Source organism: Petromyzon marinus, chromosome 35 (genome assembly GCF_048934315.1).
Source record: "Petromyzon marinus isolate PM22_M1 ecotype Great Lakes invasive population chromosome 35, UKy_Petmar_22M1.pri1.0, whole genome shotgun sequence".
Lineage (NCBI taxonomy): Eukaryota > Metazoa > Chordata > Hyperoartia > Petromyzontiformes > Petromyzontidae > Petromyzon > Petromyzon marinus.
In genome coordinates this window covers 4,011,071-4,036,303 of record NC_133701.1, presented here as the reverse complement: position 1 = coordinate 4,036,303, position 25,233 = coordinate 4,011,071, and the positions used below count along the sequence as shown (strand labels likewise).

General features: G+C 45.5%; 1 protein-coding gene across 4 annotated transcripts; it reads right to left on the bottom strand.

The window, feature by feature from the left end:
- Positions 1–11: 11 nt before the first annotated feature.
- On the bottom strand, positions 12–23,411 carry LOC116948876 (uncharacterized). Of its 4 annotated transcripts, XM_032966078.2 has the most exons (16): positions 23,077–23,410; positions 17,296–17,932; positions 16,625–16,712; positions 11,050–11,125; positions 9,493–9,566; positions 8,012–8,049; positions 7,023–7,083; positions 5,989–6,026; positions 4,580–4,637; positions 3,452–3,498; positions 2,574–2,616; positions 2,007–2,115; positions 1,650–1,812; positions 1,076–1,127; positions 841–875; positions 12–604 (listed from the first exon to the last, which is right to left on the bottom strand). In XM_032966078.2, the coding sequence occupies exons 1-16, from the start codon at positions 23,080–23,082 to the stop codon at positions 591–593; spliced, it is 1,539 nt and encodes a 512-aa protein (XP_032821969.1). In that variant the 5' UTR covers positions 23,083–23,410; the 3' UTR covers positions 12–590. The 4 variants fall into 4 exon arrangements, with proteins under 4 accessions (XP_032821969.1, XP_032821967.1, XP_032821968.1 ...); XM_032966076.2 differs by having other exon boundaries at positions 12–875; positions 23,077–23,411; XM_032966077.2 differs by having other exon boundaries at positions 12–875; positions 16,640–16,712; positions 23,077–23,409.
- Between the last annotated feature and the right edge of the window lie 1,822 nt (positions 23,412–25,233).

Genomic DNA, 25,233 nt, shown 5'->3' with positions numbered 1-25,233 from the left:
ACAACTGCAAGTTGTGTGGTATCTTTTTTTATTTTACATTACTGTGGTTTACATTTTCATATCTGTAAATACATATGTTTACATTACCCAAGTTGGTATAATATATAATTACAAGTAACTTGTCATCACCAAAAACATTCAATTTCAAGCTTAATGTGTGATGGTAGCAAAACTCTCCCAAAATTCTCACCACAACCTTAAGTCTTAACAAGTGGAGTAAATCCAAATATCCAATATTCCAAGTGGGAGTTGTGAATGTTCTCGGGAACATAAAGCAGATTTAAAGTTTAACATTGTTATTTTCTATTGCACCCCAAAGTACAAGAACATGTATCCAAATTGCAGTTTATAGTGAATTTCATGAGTTGGGAAATGCTATTTAAAAACATTCCTCATTTAAGTTCTGATGGGCAAGTTATAAAAACACTCCTTCAATATAGCACTTGTAAAACTTAAATCTAAAAATATTCAGATGGTATTTTAAAACGTACACACTTATTAAAACTGTTTAAAGCTGTAAAAATACGTTTTAGAGGCAAGCAGCATTATAACAAAGTGCTCCTCCATCCAGTTGGTACTTCAGTCCAAGTTCATACGTCATAAACTGAAATCAAATAGCACACATACATCAGAATGAATGACGTGTATGATAAACATGACATACTATTTGAGCACTGGAGAGTTAAATGTCTCCCATATTTCTTTATCACAAGGTGCATTTTACTCGTCACAGTTATAGCGTTCCATGTTTACTTGAAACGCTGATTGTGATGAACATCTCCCAGTATCTGCTCTGTATTTCTTAATATGGGTTTTTAATGTGAAGGGAATAGTACGTACATGATGTGCCAACGTCCGCGTACAATTCACTGGACCTGTAATACAAAGTACGTTAAAAGCACCGCTAGGCCACACCCATTGACGACTTGCTACCCAATGAATATACTGTCCAATGAGGATACTTTATAGGGTTTTTTAGTTAGATCTCGTAAATATATTAATGTGTCGTTAAAACCCGCCAACTAGTAAGGGTTGTCGCGTACATGCTAATTCATCACTAGTACAGGATACTTACTCAAATTCTTGAACGTTACTCATGTGCAGTTGACAAGTGTGCACATAGCCATCTGAAAAGGAAAGGTATCATTAACATTCTCCATGCCGGTGGTCAGAATGCAAAAATAATATTCCGGGGTGAGTAAAGATTTGAATTTACCACATTTGTGATTGTACGGTGACCATTTTCAAGTTGGGCAAGGAGAATACATGCACAAGCAATTTGTAATTAAATGGCATCTTAATTGCATCTTGTACAGAAACTTGTATATGAGAGGCACTGGAAAAGAATGAGAAAAATGTAAAATGCTGGCAATGAGTTTGCAGCATGAATCGTAGGGGAAGGCATTTCCACACAGCAGTATCTCGTGCTGCTGGTAACGCTGCTTCCATACGATCAGTAGATTCACATGCCCATAGTTTTGAGATGTTAAGTCCTGTGTAAGAATAAGCAATATTACCAAGCATAGTAAACCCAGAATGCCCATTTTGAGGGGTGGGTGAACAAAGCACCGAGATGGTACCACTTGAATCCTGGTAGCTACCAGTTATTAAACCTAATTGTCACTGGCCATGAAAGCGCATACACGTACACTTTCCGTGCTGGTTCCGGCAGATCGCGTACTCGTCCGTAAAGTGCAGGATCTCTATTGTGTCCGTTATGGCCACGGCGAGCTCGAGTTTCTTGAGGGCGCGCGACTTGGGCTGGATCACCTCCGTGCAACACATCACGGGACTGTCCTCGCTCAGATGCACCTGTCCGTGAGAAATAAAAGCACTGAAAAGGTGACCAGGATGGCTCATCGTTATCACTTCACCCATTCCGATGATGTACGCGTATGTCGTCAGTTTCTCTTCTGAGTCCGTCTTGATGTACTTATGTCTACGTCATGGGAATGGAACCGGAATAAAAATTAATATTCAAGCACTGATAGCATGGGTGAGCTTACGTTGAACTTTTTCTGTAGCTGCAGCAGCTCCTTGTTCCCAGTCTTGCTCCTCTTATCCAGTTGTCGTTCCTTGGCCTTCCTCCAGTCAGCCATGGGTTTGTCACGTGCCCTGTGCAGTCAAGTCCACCCATATTCCAGAATGGCTATTTAAAACGTGTCCGTCCCACAGGGTGGGAGACGGTCCTCGTCAATGAGGCAGTGGATTGACAAAAAGCTGTACATATGCATTGTACGACTGCTGTATTTTCAGGTTGTACCGTTGATGTACTGGACATCTGTGATTCCGGACATCGTCAAAAAGCTTCATAGCTCATCGGATTCCTCCAGTCTTAAAAGACACCGATTCTGATGTTCAGGATATCTGACGTTTCACTCCATGTTCCTTGAGAAGCTCTCGGCACGTGATGCAGAACGTTGGACATCGTGCCAAACCAAAAGACGGTAGCATCCCAAAACCAGATATACAGCACAACCTGAAACGCCTACAACAAGCAGTATATCCACGGCAGTAATTGTTTATGCCTCGGTGCTCGCTGCGTTACACCGGTGATAGTGTGGGGTACGTACCCCTGGGAGTGAGCCGAGTTCGTGGGCGCATGAGCATCGGCGCCTGTCGAGACAAAAAAGAGTGATGATCCTTTTGAAAAGTGCCGGGTTGTAGACAGACCAGGGTTTGAACAAGTTAAGCAAAAAAAACGCAAATGTGTAAACAAAGTAGAAGAGAAACCTCAAATTACAGCATGGAAATAAACGAAAAGACCCAGTGTGCAATCGTGTATTGGTTGATGTAGGCACGGTTGCACTGCTGCAGGAGTATGTCTAGGTATACATTTTCTCCTTTCCCTCCAAGCCCATGTCCGATGGATTGGAGCCAGCAACCCTGTCACATCCAGCGCTTTGGGAGGTCCCCCAACCAACTGGGTGCTCGAGTTAGACAATGATTGTTAAAAGCAAGCAGGTCCATGAACCTATTTTTGAGTGTTGTCCCCTCATGGACTAACAAAAACTATGAACTGAACTTAATTTTTTTTTACCAGGTGAAGGCCCACCGAGCTATATAGTTTTCTTTTTCAGCAGCGACCTGGCCACAAATGGTGGCTCGACGAAGTGGCTTATCGTGTGGAAATGTATAGCAGCCAAATACTCTCAACGCATGTCGATACTAAATGTGGCGGGGATATACCGGAGGACACCGGTGAAAAGGTCACGCGACCACAGGGAGAAAATGCAAACTCCAAATCTACAGTCGGGATCGAACCCACGACTTCCTGCATACCAGGTGAGATAACGTCTCACCACGGTGTCGTCTCAATGGACTTACCTGTATATACAGGCTGTACACAGGTTCCTCGGCTTTCCGTCTATACGCGCCTTGGAAATTAATTGGGCCGGTTATCCTAAGTATTGAGACTCTTGTCAGACATTCCAATATTAAATTGAATTACCTGCTCCATCAGGCCAGTACATCATACCGCAGTCCGGATGAGAGTCACTGTTAGGGGAATCGTGGAGGGAAAAGACCCAAGGAGGAAGAAACAACACAAGATAAGCAGTCAAAAAAAAATCGTTTAAACAATGAGTAGTCGGTGTTGGTCTATGACCAAGTAACCCAATATATGTCCGATAGCATCGAGCTAAGCAGGTTTCAGACTTCTTTGCACTTGGACGGGTGATTACAGTACACGTAGGTTGCTGCAGGGCATCAACAAGGCAGTGCAGCAAATCAATTGTACTGTACTACCTATGCTCCCGCGTCTATGCTCCCCACCTTTACCAACCCACGCTGGGCATCTGGGAGAAATATACTCATATAAGCGCACAACTTTATCTGTGATAAACGCTGCACTTTCCGTTGTATTCATGCAGGGGGCGCTGTAAACCTACACGCCCCCTGCATGCCCCCTGCATGAACGACGGAGGCGCAGGGACAGACGTTCGACTACTTTGGAATCGATCCGCAGACACCGATTTTCTCGCACAGCCAGCTGCTCTATGTCGCCTTATCTCGATCCCGCAATCCCAACCAGGTGAAAGTCCGCATCGAACCGAACCACCAGCAAGGCCATCTACTTAACGACGAGAGAAAATTCACGTGAAATGTCGTTTTCAATTAAGTCTTCCAGATGTAAAATGATAAGCTTTTAATGAAGAAATAAAATTATCTAATTCAAAACAATACAATTCAAAGATGTTTCATTTTTAAACTTCAAAATGGAGCATCGGGTGCTTGCGTGAATGCGTCGTTCGTGCGCAATTTTTTGGTGACTTTCTTGGCCGAAGGCCGTACTAAAATAATCTCCACGACCCACATGACATTGCTAATGGATTGGCAAAAGGGCATGCACACATTCTGTGGAGTGACTGAAATCCCAATCGCACTGGAGGCATCACCTGCTCCCGATGCCCGTTCAGTGTTTTCCACTGCCAAGTCCTGCCGGCCTAACGAGGAATGTGACATCGGCTCGTAGAAAAACATCGACGCTAACCTTTCATAACTTGGTTGTCACCGACAGGGCATCGAGACCTACGCAGACATATCATACGTGCACAAACTTGCGGTGCGTCGGCCTCACCTCTCTTCCGTGGAACAGTAGTTGTCAATGTCATCGTAGATTTCCTCATTGCAATCCGCTAACACAAGGAAGGACCGTGCACATATAAGAAGCGAGCTCACGCATGTGTCACATACTGTGCACAATATAAGTACTTGCATAGCCTTATTTTTGCAATTGTGCATTTTGTAACGAATTGGCGCGTTTTGTTTACGTGACAAACCTTACTGGCTGTGTCGGGTGGTGGCGGGTTACGACGCATACTAACGCAATCTAAGCCAAAAAACTTGTATTATTAATCATATTTGTCGCAAAAGCCTACGATGTGTTAAAACATTTGGAGGCATGTTAATAAGATGAAAATGTACATTCGGAGCACTTGAATCTAGTCATGCCAGGGAATTGCCCCAGAAGATGATGCACTCTGGAAGTCACTATAATGTGCCTCTGTCCACACTGAAGGGCACATCTATTAACACTCAGTAAAGATTTGTCATCGCATGCCAATCACACCGATTTTTTTTCACCTCAGATTTTTGACAAATTAAGTTAAAAAAACGCCTGATAACCATCAACTCCCTACACCTGAGAACGCCGTTTAAATCACCAGTGGCTGAAACGTGGATCCCAATCCAGAAGCTCAGCAGCGATGGTCGGCTCGGTCACGTGGAGCCGGGAACCGCCCAAACTTTTCGGGCATAATCTCATTCACCCAGCACCAGTTCACTTGGGCCATCGTTGACATGAGAAAGGCACGCTTGCTTGAGGCTTGAAATAAAGTTTTAGTGCTCATCGATCTAACGTCAGAATCACTTTATAGACACTAACCCGGGGCCAGGTGGCACAGCCTAAGAGTGGCTCACAATCGGACGGTTGCAAGTTTAAATCCTGCTTAGGAGTTGACCATCCTCCATCCGGGGTCAAGTGATTGTACCCATGGTTGTGTTCGCCCCTGTCATGGGAATGTGGAATTTTAACCACTGGCTCAGCTGTACACGGGAGAAGAACAACGCCTCAATGAACATTGCCACAATAATTCATTATCTGATGGACCCTGCATGTTGTTTTAACCCTTTCCCATTCCGATGACGTACTGTACATGTACGTGATCGTACACGTACGTCATGGGTTTTTTTCTTCCGATGGAACAGAATCGGAAGGAAAACTAAAATCAAATAACTTGATCGGTACCGAAGCACCCACAAGGCAATGGGGGAGGGCTGTGTGGCACAGTTTGGCACCAGCTGTCATAGAGTGCGGTCGTGTTTCGTAACGGTTCTCTGTGGTGAGCAAACTCACTTTCTGAATAAAGTTAATGCTAACTGACTTTGCATTCTGAGGTTCAGTGGTGAACGGCACCCACCCTGCAGCTTGCAGACGTCTGAGAACGGGAAAAGGTTAAGGTGAGAATGAGATGTTAAGATACTCACCTCCCACTGTGAAGTAGCCGTCATTGTTATCCGTGGAGCTGTGGGAATCAAAGAGCGTCAATATTTGACGGTATCGCTGATTGTGCCTTGTTGTGAACATTCATAATTGGGTTTCTTTCGGGTTAGGTCGCGTAAATAAAAAAAAATGTGTTGGAAAACCCTCCTCCATACGACACAGCCAGTTAATAAAAGTGTCACGTGGATTGAACGAGCGTGATGTATTACTGCTTCAACAGCAGCAGCACCACCGCCGGTGTTGTGGTTGGAGAGTGATCTCACAACCAGCATCACCAGGTAGTTTACAGAAGCTCAGATCTCGAGTGAAGCGCTTCCTAAATCGGGTCCTTAAGTAGATACCATGGCTTTACCGACGAGACAGGGTCAGCCTAAAGCTAGTAAGTGTATAGCAGTGGTAACATATTTCGTTTGAATTGTGATTATTTCCCAAAACACATTCCTGCGGAGGGAGCTGGTAGGAACGTTGGTTGCTCGGTCAATGGCCAGGGTCAACAGCACCACCACGTGGTGTATTCCGCAAAATATGCCCGAATGTGAGGGCGGGCACAAGCCGGCGTGAGAAGGTTAAACGTTGAGTTTTATAAGGGCACCACGGGGTGACCAGCCCCTCCCCACCCAGCCCCACCCCTCCCCCACCCAGCCCCACCCTCCCCACCGAGCCCCTCCCCACCGAGCCCCTCCCCACCCTCCACCCAGCCCCTCCCCACCCTCCCCACCCAGCCCCACCCCTCCCATTTTTGGATGCACGACGGATGGATGGACACAATAATCCCCTGTGGGCTGGTGGTGTAACCAGGAGGTTCCTACACAGTATATTTACCCATAAAAATAAGACGATAAAAAGAGAGCAACTCTGTCACAATATTTAGCCAAAACAGATCATGGCGTTATCGTGGACCCTATATCGTGCGATATGTTGTAGTATTCCGATTCCTCGGCAAACCCTCGAACCTCATAAATAATCGATAGTAAGCCGTTTGCACACACAGCATGCGAGTGATGTTGATTCATCATACCCAGTGCTTTCCGGCAGCATGACATCATCGTATTTTCCACTCTCCCGGTGAGCAGGCTGGCCTTTCATTTTCATTAGGAAAAACAAGTGCATATTGAAGGTCACCAGCAGAGCAAGAAAGCTGTGTTTTTTTTTTAAATCGGTGCATCCCAACATTAGCTCTGTCCTAAAGCCCAATTACGCTAAACTCGCTGTAAGCCGACTCATCACGGATCAATAATTCAATGGGTGACATTCCCGCTTCCGTATTCTTGGCGTGATGTCCATTTAGGTGGTCCCTACCATATTCAGTTACCTGGGACGTTTTAATATCCGATCGCCTAGCTCCCGCCAGAGTAACGCGGAATTTCTACCACTGATACAGGGTCACCTCATTGGAACAGTGACGGGAACTCTTTGCCATTGATGACTAATGCAATAAACAGACCACAAACCAGTAAATTTTGATTTAAAGCTTTCGTGACTGCAGGGATTCATATTCTTGGGGTTCTTTCGGTAAAGTCACGTAGAAGGGAAACAATAAAGTAATAAAAATATAAAACAATAAAATTCTCACCACTTTTCGACTGCAACACAAGCAATCATCATCAGGTGTGAAAACCACAAGAAAATTAAAAAAACACATGTTGTGGTTTTCACACCTGATGATGATTGCTTGTGTTGCAGTCGAAATGTCGTGAGAATTTTAATGTTTTATATTTTTATTATTTTATTGTTTCCCTTCTACGTGACTTTACCGAAAGAACCAAGAATACAAACCAGTAAATTTACCTGGATGTAACGATTAAGGGCTCCAATACATCTTTATAATTACCACTGTAAACAACCATGTGTGTGGAGAGAAAACAAAAACCTCAGCATAAATTGTATTTGATTACCAGCTTTGAATATGTTGTTGTTTAACTTGTAAAACTGATCACCACGTGTCATCATTATTATTATTACACATTGGCTGCTATCTGACAAAGATGGTGCATGGGTATCACCCACCTCGCGTAGAATCCTTGCTGTCACCACACATTGCAGGCCTGTGGGTACAGATACATTATCATGGATCTGTTTGGCCATCAAAAGCTGAAGCAGGGGGTTTGGGCCTATTAAGTATTGGGATGAGAGGCTGCATTGGAATGCAGATCTGGGCTGCGAGGTGGCCAGTAGATGGCAGTGCAGTGAGGGTTTCGTGAATCCATTTGAGTGGTTCCCCTCTGGTGTGTTCATGTTTTTCTCCACATTCCCTGGTTTCTTCCCTCGTGCCAAACAGTCCTCAATGGAATTTCCCAAACATCCCAATATTAACACGGCGCTCCTAAATAAGAGTCTGGGCTTTACTGGGTCAATAAAGGACATCTTTATTAAAACACCCAGGCGCCAAGTTGCTCATTAGCACATTGGAGGTTCTTTAACCTATCCTAACTACACACCGTTAGGAAGTGCCCCTCATAATGAACATCAGGGCCTCCCAATCAGAGACAGCTTCTCAGAGGGAATGTATGAAACGAATATTTGACTCCTACACACACAATGTGATGGATGCCTCTTCAGTGTCACAATCGATCCACGGTGGACAGATGTTGGTCGCCACGCGGTGGCGAGATGTTAACTACCTCGCCTGGTATACAGGAGGTCGTTGGTTTGATCCTAACCCTGACGCCTGCTGTATATTTGGAGGTTGTATGCTCTCCCTGTGGTCGCGTGGATTTTCTCCAGATCCTCTGGTTTTTCCCTCCACATTTAGACTCAACATGCGTTTAGAGTATTTGGCTATTCCTGTAAATGTCCACGTGATAAGCCACTTCGTTCAGCGGTCATTTATTGCCAGGTCGCTTCTAAAAAAAGAGCTATATAGCTCGGTGGGACTTACCTGGTAAAATAGAATATAGTTTAGTCTTAATAGTAGTCTTAAGTGATCCCCTTTGATGCCGCTTGTTAACGGTCCGAGAATTGCTACGGCAAAGCTGTTTTCGTTCTTGATTTGAAGCTTTCGTGACTGCAGGAATCCACACTCTTTGGTTCTTTCGGTAAAGTCACGTAGGTAGAAAAATAATAGATCACGAAGTTTCGATCGCAAGACAAGCAATCGTCATCAGGTGGGACAACCACAGCAAGAAAAAACTGCTGAAGTAGCAGAAAAAACTGCTGAAGTAGCAGTTTTTTCTTGCTGTGGTTGTCCCACCTGATGACGATTGCTTGTCTTGCGATCGAAACGTCGTGATCTATTATTTTTCTACCTACGTGACTTTACCGATAACGCACGTGTGCAGCGATTCATCGTAATTTTCCAACTGTGTTTCGAGTCGAGAGGTTCGCCAACTCTTAACGGTGTGTACGGTCGTGCCTTCCCCAAAATAATCACAACAATAGTAACTGCTAGTTATTAAATGTCATTTTTATGTCACATCACTGCTGTCAATTGGGTGAGTGCATACGTGTACATATGCACAAGGGTCCAGACGCCCATGCCTTGCCCTTACCCTCTGCTTGGAGTCACGATGTCATCGTAATCCCCGCTCCCCTCACGCCCCCGGAAATATTTATCACTTGGCACCTGTGACAAACAAATACAAGAATCTCGATTTAAAGCTTTCGTGACTGCAAGGATTCATCTTCTTTGGTTCTTTCGGTAAAGTCACGTAGAATGAGAATAAAATAATAAATTTATCAAATAAAATAACACAATAAAATTCTCACGACGTTTCGACCACAACACAAGCGGCCTTCATCAGGTGAAGGGTGAAGGGACGAGACTGTCTGGAGGACAGCGCTGTCCTCCAGACAGTCTCGTCCCTTCACCTGATGAAGGCCGCTTGTGTTGTGGCCGAAACGTCGTGAGAATATTATTGTGTTATTTTATCAATCTATTATTTTATTCTCATTCTACGTGACTTTACCGAAAGAACCAAAGAAGATGAATCCTTGCAGTCACGAAAGCTTTAAATCGAAACACTACCTCCAGCCGCGTTTGTCTCCCCGGTGCTGATGTTTACACACCGCACCAGGTCACATCACGCACACACACACGTAGATACGAGCAGATTGATGGCGACATTGCTCCCGATACACGCCTTTTAACTGTGCATGTGATAATACATTACTTTCAATTCCCATTACTGGTTCAAGTGAAATCCGCAGCCACTAGAGGCACTACATTCACCATAAAAAAACGATTCTTTAATCATGGCAATTCATAGAATTGTTAAGACGGTGAAACAATACTACTGATATATCCACAAACTGTTCGTGCAACTCAGGTTAGACATTTCACATGCACGCACTGTAGAGGCCACCAAGAGACAAACCCGTCCAACCACGTTACTGATTTGCACATGGAAAACATTGATTTGTTTTTTTTACAGCGTCTCGACTGAAATTCAGACTATTCTTTCCCTCTCAGGGAGCAAAGCGGCAGCTGCGTGTAAAATCCCCTCACGTGAGCTATAGTGAGGCACACACGCTTTTAAGGCATTGAATGTACACGTGGAAATCCATGAAAAAAGCTGTGCAGTATTCTGCACTTTTCTTATAATTTCCACGCACGAGCACACAATATTCAAAACGGTGTACGACAATTTGATATCGGTATTCCAGTCCGGCCACATTCTTTCCGCCCACACAAGACTCATGCTGCATTGCACACAGTTTTCTCCGTTACCCATTGATGGATGGATGCCATCTCATGCCGGGCGAGTCACGCTGGTTTTTTTTTTTCACCAAACTTTACCAAAGTGTCCTGCAACTGCCACTCGTCAGTCTCGACCACAAAAGCAGTCAAGTGGACTTGGGACAGTACAAGTCGTGAGAATCTATGATGGCTCGCGGACAAGACTGGCAACAGAATGGCAAACCAAAGGGAGTGAAAGTGCCCAAGAGGGCATCAACGGCAAAGATGGAGAGATCAAAATCGGCCCGCGCGCGGGTGCTAGGTGGAACGTCATTTCCCGGAACTCTGTTGGAGACAGCGCTGGCTTGGGGAGGCGTTCATCCAGCAGTGGATTGACCGTAGCTGATGACTGCGACGTGCAGATGCTCACCACCTCGTTGTCCTCCTTTTCCTCTTCATGCCCTTTTGGTACCACGTCGTCGTAGATGTCCTCGTCATTCGGCGGCCTACGTAGGAAATTGGCGCAGACATAAATGTTGAAACGTTTGTGCGCGTGCATGCGAATATATACAGACACGCACCTACATTTACACCCAGGGGCTAATTTCAGCCAGACCTATCCGGTCCTATGACTCGGAAAAGATTCCCTCGCCAGGTGCCCCGCATCCAGAAATACCTCTCTCTGTGGCTGTGCCTACGAGTTACGTGTCTACTCCAGTTTACCAGCCCACCAGAGAAAGTACGGAGTGAGAAATTCAACCCATATAATATACACTCACCTCCATACACAAACTGACAAATTACATGCACATCTGCAAGGTCAAGATCCCCCACGCGGCCTTTTAATAGACTGTCAGAGCTAGTGCTGTTAGCGAGCACCTATTGAGACTGACACGGCTCACAAGGCAGTGGTGGTGGCCAGCACCCATGACCTTTGTCTCTCCAATAGTGATATTTACACACCACACAAGGTCATTGACCTTGGGGAGAGATCCAGAGTTTTTAGGTATTACTCAACCCCGATGTCATCTTTAGCAGGAAATGAAACCAAGGTTGTTATAAACCAAGCACAGTGTGCTAGCCATCGCTCCACCACTACCCACACACCTGCACACGCCTACGCTCATCCAAAAAAGGTTACGGTTAGGCCCTGTTATTGTATTATCCAGGCTGTGAATGATTAAAATCTGCAGCTCAAATAGCGGTCACGACTTGTGACGCGCTTAGCTTGGGGGGAGGGGGGCGATGCACTCACAACTATAGCTGGGACGATTACTCCATTAAGCCGAATAATTGACAAAAACTTTTAACGAATTTCTTTCGTGAAAAACCTCAACGAACGTGTCATTAGCGCTGCCTTCAAAATTAAAAAATACACAATAGGCAACATTTCGGGCAATGGCCCTTCTTCATAGCGCACAGATGGTGGAGTCGTGGCCGATTAGTCAGGCCATTTAAAAAAAAACAAGGCTGCCCGCCACCACACCCTGCATACCGAAGGCAGGAAACCCCTCGACAAGCCACGTCCAGAGTGACGCGGCTGGCGATGTCGATGTCACAAAAGCCCCCCCCCCACCACACCCATCACCTCCCGTCCAGCGGCGCATGGGGGAAATGGAGGTGAGGCTACTTTTTTGTTCCCTTCTCAAACTATTTTCATGTTACCCCGATGAGTCGACTTATAGAACAGCAACCAATAAAAATCATGGTGACGGTGGCTCAGCAGTGGAGCGAGCCGCTCGCAAATTTGAAAGTTGCGAGTTCAAGTCCTGGTGGGGTGGAGGGGGGTGGTTTGACTCGGGTCATCAGACCATCGGAGTGGTCAATAAAACGAGTATTATTTTGTGGGGAATTCAACAGTTTGAAAGTGGAATTTCTACCCCCGACCTCGGCTGTAAAGAAGGAAATGAGCATTGCCATCAATGCTCATTTGAGCGGAAAATCACTTTGACGCTCATTGACTCGACACCCTTTTGGGGCATTGAAAGCCACAGCGTTAATTCTGCAGCGGAAAAAAACTCCGCTCAACTCTTGCGAAGGCTGGCCAATGCCACCGGCTTCTCTTCAACGCGGTAAGACTGTAGCCGAAACGCTTGACCGCACAGAAATAATTTAACGCGCGGAATGGCCGGTACTACATCGCAGAAACGCCTCACGGGGTGTTTGCGGGATTTTTCCAGTGCAATTGGCGCGTACTGTACGTACAGTGAGGGAAAAAAGTATTTGATCCCCTGCTGATTTTGTACGTTTGTCCACTGACAAAGAAATTATCAGTCTATAATTTTAATGGTAGGTTTATTTGAACAGTGAGAGACAGAATAACAACAAAATCCAGAAAAACGCATGTCAAAAATTGTATAAATTGATTTGCATTTTAATGAGGGAAATAAGTATTTGACCCCCTCTCAATCAGAAAGATTTCTGGCTCCCAGGAGTCTTTTATACAGGTAACGAGCTGAGATTAGGAGCACACTCTTAAAGGGAGTGCTCCTAATCTCAGCTTGTTACCTGTATAAAAGACACCTGTCCACAGAATCAATCAATCAGATTCCAAACTATCCACCATAGCCAAGACCAAAGAGCTCTCCAAAGATGTCAGGGACAAGATTGTAGACCTACACAAGGCTGGAATGGGCTACAAAACCATTGCCAAGCAGTTTGGTGAGAAGTGACAACATTTCGATTTAAAGCTTTCATGACTGCAGTTGGTGCGATTATTCGCAAATGGAAGAAACACAAAATTACTGTCAATCTCCCTCGGCCTGGGGCTCCATGCAAGATCTCACCTCGTGGAGTTGCAATGATCATGAGAACGGTGAGGAATCAGCCCAGAACTACACGGGAGGATCTTGTCAATGATCTCAAGGCAGCTGGGACCATAGTCACCAAGAAAACAATTGGTAACACACTACGCCGTGAAGGACTGAAATCCTACAGCGCCCGCAAGGTCCCCCTGCTCAAGAAAGCACATATGCATGCCTGTCTGAAGTTTGCCAATGAACATCTGAATGATTCAGAGGACAACTGGGTGAAAGTGTTGTGGTCAGATGAGACCAAAATGGACCTCTTTGGCATCAACTCAACTCGTCGTGTTTGGAGGAGGAAGAATTCTGCCTATGACCCCAAGAACACCATCCCCACCGTCAAACATGGAGGTGGAAACATTATGCTTTGGGGGTGTTTTTCTGCTAAGGGGACAGGACAACTTCACCGCATCAAAGGGACGATGGACGGGGCCATGTACCGTCAAATCTTGGGTGAGAACCTCCTTCCCTCAGCCAGGGCATTGAAAATGGGTCGTGGATGGGTATTCCAGCATGACAATGAGCCAAAACACACGGCCAAGGCAACAAAGGAGTGGCTCAAGAAGAAGCACATTAAGGTCCTGGAGTGGCCTAGCCAGTCTCCAGACCTTAATCCCATAGAAAATCTGTGGAGGGAGCTGAAGGTTCGAGTTGCCAAACGTCAGCCTCGAAACCTTAATGACTTGGAGAAGATCTGCAAAGAGAAGTGGGACAAAATCCCTCCTGAGATGTGTGCAAATCTGGTGGCCAACTACAAGAAACGTCTGACCTCTGTGATTGCCAACAAGGGTTTTGCCACCAAATATTAAGTCATGTTTTGCAGAGGGGTCAAATACTTATTTCCCTCATTAAAATGCAAATAAATGTATAACATTTTTGACATGCGTTTTTCTGGATTTTTGTTGTTGTTATTCTGTCTCTCACTGTTCAAATAAACCTACCATTAAAATTATAGACTGATCATTTCTTTGTCAGTGGGCAAACGTACAAAATCAGCAGGGGATCACATACTTGTTTCCCTCACTATACACGCCTGCGAGCGTGGATTTCTAGAATGTTTTTACGGAATCACTCAAAATGCAGCCCCGATCTCGTCAAGATTTCGGGGGGGTGGGGTCTAAGGGGGAATTTTCAAGCCTGGTTCATTCTCGAACAGGCGACCACAAGAGATTTCCCAGGTGCCGAGGCTACAAAATGTGACCAGCTGATGTCGGTTCCGAGCATCGCCCCCTGTCCTCGTATGCTCCAGTGGGTTTTCTCTGGGCACTGCAGTTTTTTTTTTATCTCCCAAGCCAAACTCTCATTAGCGGAACTGGTCTCGTCGCCACATTTGAATGCAGGAGCCTCCTGAAAAAGCGAATCTTGAGATGTAAGAGGGAAGGCACTCCTTGGTGAATAATTGACGTTACGAATATGTATCCTTGGGTCTTTCGGTAAAGTCACGTAGGTAGGTTCAAAAAAATTACGAGCGATCGTCATCAGGTGACGACCGCTTGTGTTGCGATCGAAACGTCGTAGTTTTTGGTAAAAATTTTTTATCCCAACTACGTGACTTTACCGAAAGACCCAAGAATATGAATTCCTGCAGTCACGAAAGCTTTACGTCAAGATTTATTACGAATATGACTACTATTCCTTATTATCATAGGGGTTGGCAGGTGGGGGGCAACTGTTGCTCTTAAGTGAGTCAACTCATACGCTGGTCCCACTTCAACTCATCTCGATCATCCTCCCCCACCCACGCACCCCATGTATGTATGTATGTAGAACTTATTTCACACCGTACGTAGCCGACCATGCCACTCTAACTCCCCTACTAACTTCAATAACACTGTCTCTTTGTCTCATTACGTGGCAATGAGCGTACAATCGGAAGACATTTAGGGACTGAAAAAACAAATAATAATTGCCACGCACCTGCCTTGGTCTGTCACATTTAAGCTCTCGCTTATAATAAATATAAATGCCGTCTTCTGTCTCGTCTGTCTAAACGCAGCACGTTTGTTCACGTACACGTGAGAATATGAACCTCGGGCAGATGGCGTGGACGATTACATAGGTTTTTTTTTTGGGTTAGATCACATAAATATAAAAGTGTCGTTAAACCCGCCACCACCCGACACAGCCAATTAGTAAGGGTTGTCACATGAACAGAACGTTGCAATTCGTTACTAGTACAGCACACCGGTGCGTTGGAGAGAAAATCCACAATATTTACAATCCGAGTACGACGTTTCTCCAGTAATCACATTTACGCGATCTAACGCAAAAATAAAACTTGCATTGTGGATGATATTTGTCACAAAAGCCTACGTGTTACAGATTATATAGATTATAAAACGAGTTTGGCGGTGTCTTGAAATAAGAATGCTGAAAGTACGGGGTGCTTAAATAAAAACAAGGAAGCAACATTTGTTTTTTTTTAATTTACATGAAGAAAAAAAAACCCGTCCATGCAGCCACAGGTTTCACAACTTTAATCGCCAACATCATTGAGGGTGACTTCAGTAAAAGGATACTCCACCGCACTGCACCGTTCGGAATTCAAAAACATACAACAGTACGCACGACGATCATTCCAAGTATAATACAGTAAAACCTTGGATTGCGAGTAACTTGGTCTGCGAGTGTTTTGCAAGACGAGCAAAAATTTTAAATAAATATTAATTTGATAAACGAGCGAGGTCTTGCAATACGAGTAGTACGTGTACGCTTTGTCTGCCGAAGCGTCACGTGATCACAACTGATATACGAGTGCTTTGATATACGAGTGCTTTGGATTACAAGCACGTTTCCGGAACGAATTATGCTCGCAATCCAAGGTTTCACTGGACCAGCTTTGGGGGGCACCATTGGTGTCGTTTCGCCACCATGCCCGTGAACTATAGAATGTGATCGTTCGTACGGGTGATCATTCCTGTACTGCTCCTCTTAGCTCTCGAGTTAAAAGAAAGAATCACAGGCACATTTATTTGCCGCAATGCACCATTACATTTCCCCTGAAGCCTACAACACCTGTTATCAATTGTCGTCGCCCATCCAAGTGCTATACAGGCTCAAAACCCCCGCTTAGCTTCTGAGCGCTGGCGGAATCGGGCGCATTAAAGCTGACTTAGCAAATAGCCCGTGGGGCTTCTCACTTGGTCGCAAATTAACATTGCGTGTGTATATGTGTTCATTAATGGCTGCACTCATACTCACACCACATCTACGTACAGTTCCGAATCCTCCACCGCGGCCTCCTGACGTGGTGGCAGCGCCGACACGGGAACATGCACCACGGGGGATACTGCGTGGTCACACAAAGACAAAGATCCCCCCCCGTATAGCCTTAACAGACTGTTGGGGCAAGTGCTGTTAGCGAGCAGCACCTGTGAGAAGGCCAGGACGGCGCACGAGGGGGCGGGTCGCCAGCGCCACACATAGAGATGCAGCCCACTTGACAGAATCGCAACGACTGCCGAAGACTTATTCAAACACAGAGTCAGACGTTGGGTTGCCTTTTAACAGATTATTAAGATTGTAAGATGCTTGCAGCAGGGGTGCACGGTTTGAGCCAGCTACCGCCCTGATTGTGATTACTGCCGCTGTATTGACCAAAATATATAAAAGCCGTCTGCTTCACAGAGGACACGAGAGATCCCGCGAGTTATTCGAAAAAGGGTAAGCCATGCGTGCCGGCATCATGGTCCAAATTCACCAGGCTTGAAACTCACTCGAAAATAACCTCATTGGAAAAAAACCACGGAGCAACATCACCTCCATGCTATGCCAGCGCTATAAGAATGGCGCGAATACCATGCGCACCAACATCGAATACCATGTGTACCAACATCGAATACCATGTGTACCAACATCGGCTGGAGTCGAACCTGGATGTTTGAGTCCGCCGGGCGGTCGCGGGGGCTTGGCGGGCGGCGGTCCCAGCTGCGCCTTCGAGGGCAGCATCCTCCTCTGGGGCGTCCCTTCCCCTCTGCTCCCGGCGGTGGGAGACTCGCTCGATGTTCTGGCGACCTCGGGAGGACACGGGGAGCTGGGGGAGGGACGTTTGACGAGCGGCGCCTGTCCCGCACCGGGTCGCCACGCGCGCTGCGAGGTCGGCTCCGGCGGAACCGGGCACGGGGAGTTGTGGCGCGCCGACGGGCGTTTTGGCTGCTTCACCGCGGGCGGCTCAGGGGTCTTGGGTATTGCCGATCTGGGAGATGCGGCGTCGGCGAAAGCGCCTTGAAAGACGTAGGTGTTCTTCCTCACCTTGCCCGCGCCGACATCGTGGTGCATCACGCCGTGGTCATAGGCGCTGATGAGCTCCTCCGGCTTCTTTGTCCGCTCCAAAGCCTTGGAGCAGCAGCAGCCGCCGTCCTCACCGAGTCCCTTCGCCTGGGAGGGGATGGAGGGGTTCGCGGGGCGCGGGGTCCGGAGGACGGCCGAGTTGCCCCCCCCCGGGCCTGGGTTTACCTTGGGGGAGGCTTTGGGCGGGGCGTTGAAGATCTTGCGAATGTTGCGGAAGTCCTTGAATTCGGTTTCCGCGCGCGCCCACCAAAAAAAAAACACGAACAGCGGACACCGTGGACGTCATTAGTCGGCATTCCGTGCTGCAGCAACCAAGTGATGAGGATCGAACTAACGAGCTATCTAACCAACTAGTCTTATTTTTGACCAGGCAAGGCCCACTGAGCCGTGTAGCTGTTTTTCAGAAGCGACCTGGCCACAGATGATAGCTAAACTAAGCGGGTTATCACGTGGACATTTATATCAGCGAAATACTCTAAACACATGTTTACAAATGTGGAGGGAAAAACCGGAGGACCCGGAGAAAAATCCACGTGACCACGCGGAGAGAGACACGCAAACTCCAAATATACAGCAGCAGGCGTCAGGGTCGGGATCAAACCCACGACCTCCTGTATACCAGGCGAGGTATTAACATCTCTTCTTCTTTGGTTCTTTCGGTAAAGTCACGTAGAATGAGAATAAAATAATAAATTGATAAAATAATGTAACACAATAATATTCTCACGACGTTTCGGCCACAACACAAGCGGCCTTCATCAGGTGAAGGGACGAGACTATCTGGTAGGACAGCGCTGGAGTGAAAGAGCCACGTTCAGATCACGGCCTTTAAGCTGTGTGAGAGGAACAAAGCGCCTTGACAAAGGAATTAGCATATAATTTAGCATTGAAATGGCTGAATGATTAGCTTGTGACTGGTCACAGAAATAGCTATGTTAAAAGTTAAAGCATACACATCCGCAGAGGCACCCCTTGTTAAAGGAATTAGCATAGAATTTAGCATTGAAATAGCTAAGTTAAAGCATACACATTCGCAGAGGCACCCCTTGACAATGGAATTAGCATAGAATTTAGCATTGAAATAGCTGAGTGATTAGCTTGTAACTGCTCACAGAAATAGCTACGTTAAAGTCAGAGCATACACATTCACTGAGGCACTTAGTACAAATCAAACAGGAGAATTTAGCATTGAAATAACTAGGCGAATTTAGCATTGAAATAACTGAGTGATTAGCTAGTGACTGGTCACAGAAATGACTATGTTGAAGTCAAGGCCTACACATCTGAGCTATTCACAGTACTATATAGTGAACCAATAAAAACTAAAATATAAATTACCTTAATGTTATCAATAAACTCTATATTCTCCAATCAGCTAAGCTACCAACAATAAGTCGTTATATATCACAATGCTATATGGCGAAAAAATGGGTGGATTCTTACCCTCAACTTTAGCACCACGGATAGCTACGGGCCCCGTTCAGACGGACGAGTTCGTCCATGGTCGGAACAGAGGAGGGGGAGAGAGACAGCTGCGAGGCGCTATTATGCTCCATGTTGACAAACCATACCATTAACCGTGGTGTGAGAGGTATTAAGAGTCAATGCTGGCGAAGGAGCTGCGGTCTGAAGGTCATCGTAAAAATACAATTAATTAAGAACAGAAATGATTTAAAACATCTTTCCAGTGGTTACTAAGCCAGAATCCATCTTCTCGGTTGAAATTGTCTCTGTGCTTGTATATGTGAATGGCCTCATGAACGAATCTCTCATGTAGCCGGTTGGTTTGCAAAGAACCTCCGTCTTGGAGAAGTCAATGTCATGTGAGCCCACTGAATTATATCAGTGATCTGCCACGGCAGAGGAGTTCGTCCTACCGTGTTTCAAGTCTGCTTTATGTTCGCGGATGCGGTCCGAGATATGTCTATTAACATCTCGCCACCGTGGATCGATTGTAATACTGAAGAGGCATCCGTTACATTGTCCGTGTGAGAGTCAATTATTCGTTGTATACCCCTGCAGCTGCGAGTAGTGGCACTTACCGTGTTTAAAATTTGTATTTGGAAGTAAAATCGCATACAAGCTTAACAATGTGTCGTGACTAGTGTCATGGGTGCCAGAGGCATCTCTCTATTACTACCGTTTGTCCTTCGTAATGAGTACCTGGTGTGATGTGTAAACATCACCACTGGGGAGACAAAGGCGTAGTGTTGGCCACCCACCCCATCATGTGCCCCTGTGCCGGGCCTTCATAGGTGCACGCTAACAGCACTTACAGTGAGGGAAAAAAGTATTTGATCCCCTGCTGATTTTGTACGTTTGCCCACTGACAAAGAAATGATCAGTCTATAATTTTAATGGTAGGTTTATTTGAACAGTGAGACAGAATAACAAGAAAAAAATCCAGAAAAACGCATGTCAAAAATGTTATAAATTGATTTGAATTTTAATGCGGGAAATAAGTATTTGACCCCTCTGCAAAACATGACTTAGTACTTGGTGGCAAAACCCTTGTTGCCAATCACAGAGGTCAGACGTTTCTTGTAGTTGGCCACCAGGTTTGCACACATCTCAGGAGGGATTTTGTCCCACTCCTCTTTGCAGATCTTCTCCAAGTCATTAAGGTTTCGAGGCTGATGTTTGGCAACTCGAACCTTCAGCTCCCTCCACAGATTGTCTATGGGATTAAGGTCTGGAGACTGGCTAGGCCACTCCAGAACCTTAATGTACTTCTTCTTGAGCCACTCCTTTGTTGCCTTGGCCGTGTGTTTTGGGTCATTGTCATGCTGGAATACCCATCCACGACCCATTTTCAATGCCCTGGCTGAGGGAAGGAGGTTCTCACCCAAGATTTGACGGTACATGGCCCCATCCATCGTCCCTTTGATGCGGTGAAGTTGTCCTGTCCCCTTAGCAGAAAAACACCTCCAAAGCATAATGTTTCCACCTCCATGTTTGACGGTGGGGATGGTGTTCTTGGGGTCATAGGCAGCATTCCTCCTCCTCCAAACACGGCGAGTTAAGTTGATGCCAAAGAGCTCCATTTTGGTCTCAACTGACCACAACACTTTCACCCAGTTGTCCTCCGAATCATTCAGATGTTAATTGGCAAACTTTAGACGGGCATGTATATGTGCTTTCTTGAGCAGGGGGACCTTGCGGGCGCTGCAGGATTTCAGTCCTTCACGGCGTAGTGTGTCACCAATTGTTTTCTTGGTGACTATGGTCCCAGCTGCCTTGAGATCATTGACAAGATCCTCCCGTGTAGTTCTGGGCTGATTCCTCACCGTTCTCATGATCATTGCAACTCCACGAGGTGAGATCTTACATGAAGCCCCAGGCCGAGGGAGATTGACAATTATTTTGTGTTTTTCCATTTGCGAATAATCGCACCAACTGTTGTCACCTTCTTCCTGGTTCTTTCGGTAAAGTGACGTAGAATGGAAATAAAAAAATAAAAATGAAACATAATAAAGTGAGAATTTTATTTTATTATGTTTTATTTTTATTATTTTATTTCCATTCTACGTGACTTCACCGAAAGAACCAAGAAGATGAATCCCTGCAGTCATGAAAGCTTTAAATCGAAATGTTGTCACTTCTCACCAAACTGCTTGGCAATGGTCTTGTAGCCCATTCCAGCCTTGTGTAGGTCTACAATCTTGTCCCTGACATCCTTGGAGAGCTCTTTGGTCTTGGCCATGGTGGATAGTTTGGAATCTGATTGATTGATTGCTTCTGTGGACAAGTGTCTTTTATATAGGTAACAAGCTGAGATTAGGAGCACTCCCTTTAAGAGTGTGCTCCTAATCTCAGCTCGTTACCTGTATAAAGGACACCTGGGAGCCAGAAATCTTTCTGATTGAGAGGGGGTCAAATACTTATTTCCCTCATTAAAATGAAAATCAATTTATAACATTTTTGACATGCGTTTTTCTGGATTTTTTTGTTGTTATTCTGTCTCTCACTGTTCAAATAAACCTACCATTAAAATTATAGACTGATCATTTCTTTGCCATTGGGCAAACGTACAAAATCAGCAGGGGATCAAATACTTTTTTTCCCTCACTGTACCACAACAGTCTGTTAAGGCTATATGGTGGATCTTTGTCTGAGAGCAGAAATCATTCATAATTGTTTGATAAGCAGCAATGATTCAATCCAATATGTGCGAGGGGGAAGCTACGGTTACCGGCCAGCAGAGGATACAGTACAGCAAGATTGCTTGATGTGCTGTACTGTGCTTTTACGTTGGGAGGTATGGTATTTTCTATTAATATCTGGGCCACAGCACAACATTTGTAGTTCATTAATTAGGGATTACCAACCCCTCATCTTTTTTTCCCCCCATCCCTCGCGTGTTTATTTTGGATTAAAAAAAAGTTGAAACAAACATTCCGAACGACCCCTGTAAATATGGACGCACCCGAACCAGAAAATGTGAATTAATAATGTAAAAAAACATATATATAACGAAATTCCCACTACTTCTGTAACCAACAATTCGGATTTCATCACGAACACAGTAATACGCGCTCTGCCACTAAAAATTACGTAAACATTTTTTTAAACGTATTCATTGATCCATTAAAAATTCAGAGATCCGAGCGTCTTGTTTCCCAACTTTTTGTCGCGCACGACTCGAGGCGGTTCGCCCGGAATGCCTTCGTCTCTCGTTGGATCTCGGAAGTCCAACAAACCGCGAGTCTGGCTCACGCAGAAGCGTGACTGGGTGGCGTTAGAGGTTTGGGATAAAAAGTTAGCAGCAGTTCCAGCGGTGAATTCTTTAAATTAACACGCGTGGAGCTTTTGTGTCTGCTCCATCCTCGTACTTTTTTTTTATTACTTTATTGTTTTCCGCGTCTTCCGATTTCTTCCAAAACTCTCGTACGGTAAAAAAAAAATTTGTCCAAACATTCCAATGTAGCACGACCCTCCTTTCAAAGGGGTATTGAGACTCAGTAAGGCTTTCCAGGACAAAGTGTATCATTATTAACGGATTCTCGGAGGGCATCTGAATTACAAATCGCCCACCGCTGATATAACTCGCAAGATCCGATCAAAATCCACCCACGCGCTGAATCAACTTCCGCAACATATATTTGGTTCTAGACCCAGTACGGCCCTTATTAACCTGGGGTGTACGCTCCCCTAGGTGTGCGAGATGCTCTTTCTGGGGTGGGGTGGGGGTGCGAGACATGGCCTGATTTTTTTTTATAGTAGGTAAATAATCGAAAAGACAAGTTAAGCACGGCCACGTAAGTACAACTACTTTGCTTCATCAAGAACCAAAGGGGTGCAAGGCTGTAGTAAAGGTTAGGTAAGAACCGCTGCTCCAAACATTCCCATCCTTCGTCCCTTACCGCCATGGCCGATCCCGGGGTGATCCTTGAGTCTTCACTTCTGGAGCGCTCAAGGCTTTCCCTTCTCGCTCTCCCTCGCTCTCTCGTCTCCTCTCTGTTGAAGTTGTAGCTCTTAGAGCTTGCTCTCCCTCGTCCAACCAAAAATGTAGGCGATCTCTCTCGCTCGCTCGCTCTCACTAAGTCGCCTACACCCTGAGTGGAGGATGTGAAGGGACTGAGCCAGGAGGTTGGGGGTGCGTGGTTCCGCCCACGCCAGCGCAGCTCCGCTTTTCTTCCTTGTGCTGATGCTGATGCTGCTGTTGCCTATGCTATTGCTGCTGATGGTGCTGTGACCTATGCTATTGCTGCTGCTGTTGCCTATGCTATTGCTGCTGATGCTGCTGTGACCTATGCTATTGCTGCTGCTGTTACCTATGCTATTGCTGATGATGCTGTAGCTTATGCTATTGCTGCTGATGCTGCTGTGACCTATGCTATTGCTGCTGCTGTTACCTATGCTATTGCTGCTGATGCTGCTGTGACCTATGCTATTGCTGCTGATGCTGCTGTTGCCTATGCTATTGCTGCTGATGCTGTAGCTTATGCTATTGCTGCTGATGCTGTAGCTTATGCTATTGCTGCTGATGCTGTTGCCTATACTATTGCTGCTGCTGCTGTGACCTATGCTATTGCTGCTGTAGCTTATGATATTGCTGATGATGCTGTAGCTTATGCTATTGCTGCTGCTGATGATGATGACTTGTCAGGTTGAATGATTATGATACTTTTACGGCTACAGCATTGCTGATGTTTCTGTATCCGCTTCTGCTGCAGCCTAGCCCAGGGGTCGGAAATCAAAATAACAAATAGTGCATTTTTTCTTCTTTGGTTCTTTCGGTAAAGTCACGTAGAATGAGAATAAAATAATAAATTGATAAAATAAAATAACACAATAATATTCTCACGACGTTTCGGCCACAACACAAGCGGCCTTCATCAGGTGAAGGGGGCGAGACTGTCTGGTAGGACAGCGCTGGAGTGAGAGAGCCACGTTCAGATCACGGCTTTTAAGCTGTGTGAGAGGAACAAAGAGCCTTGACAAAGGGATTAGCATAAAATTTAGCATTGAAATGGCTGAATGATTAGCTTGTGACTGGTCACAGAAATAGCTATGTTAAAAGTTAAAGCATACACATCCGCAGAGGCCCCCATTGTTAAAAGGAATTAGCATAGAATTTAGCATTGAAATAGCTAAGTTAAGGCATACACATCCGCAGAGGCACCCCTTGACAATGGGATTAGCATAGAATTTAGCATTGAAATGGCTGAGTGACTCGCTTGTAACTGCTACAGAAATAGTTACGTTGAAGTCAGAGCATACACATTCACCGAGGCACTTAGTACAAATCTATGCTAATCCCATTGTCAAGGGGTGCCTCTGCGGATGTGTATGCCTTAACTTAGCTATTTCAATGCTAAATTCTATGCTAATTCCTTTTAACAATGGGGGCCTCTGCGGATGTGTATGCTTTAACTTTTAACATAGCTATTTCTGTGACCAGTCACAAGCTAATCATTCAGCCATTTCAATGCTAAATTTTATGCTAATCCCTTTGTCAAGGCTCTTTGTTCCTCTCACACAGCTTAAAAGCCGTGATCTGAACGTGGCTCTCTCACTCCAGCGCTGTCCTACCAGACAGTCTCGCCCCCTTCACCTGATGAAGGCCGCTTGTGTTGTGGCCGAAACGTCGTGAGAATATTATTGTGTTATTTTATTTTATCAATTTATTATTTTATTCTCATTCTACGTGACTTTACCGAAAGAACCAAAGAAGATGAATCATTGCAGTCACGAAAGCTTTAAATCGAAAAGTGCATTTTTTGTTCGAATTCGGTACAGTATAAGAAAACCTCTCAACATTTCAAGAGCCGCAATGGACCGTGGTGGTGAATACGAGACGGTGGTGGTCCTTCGTAAATAACGTCACGAAGTCGTGCTTAAAGAGCCGCGGACTGACGACATCTAAGCAATCCCGATGCCACGTTGGTTGCGGCTGCTGATTATGGCGCTGTTGTCGATGCTGCTGCTATTGCTGATGCGACTATTGCTAACACGACTCCTAAGCCTGCTGCTGTTGTTGTTCTGTTGCTGTGTTGTTTGTTGTTGTTGTTCTTCTT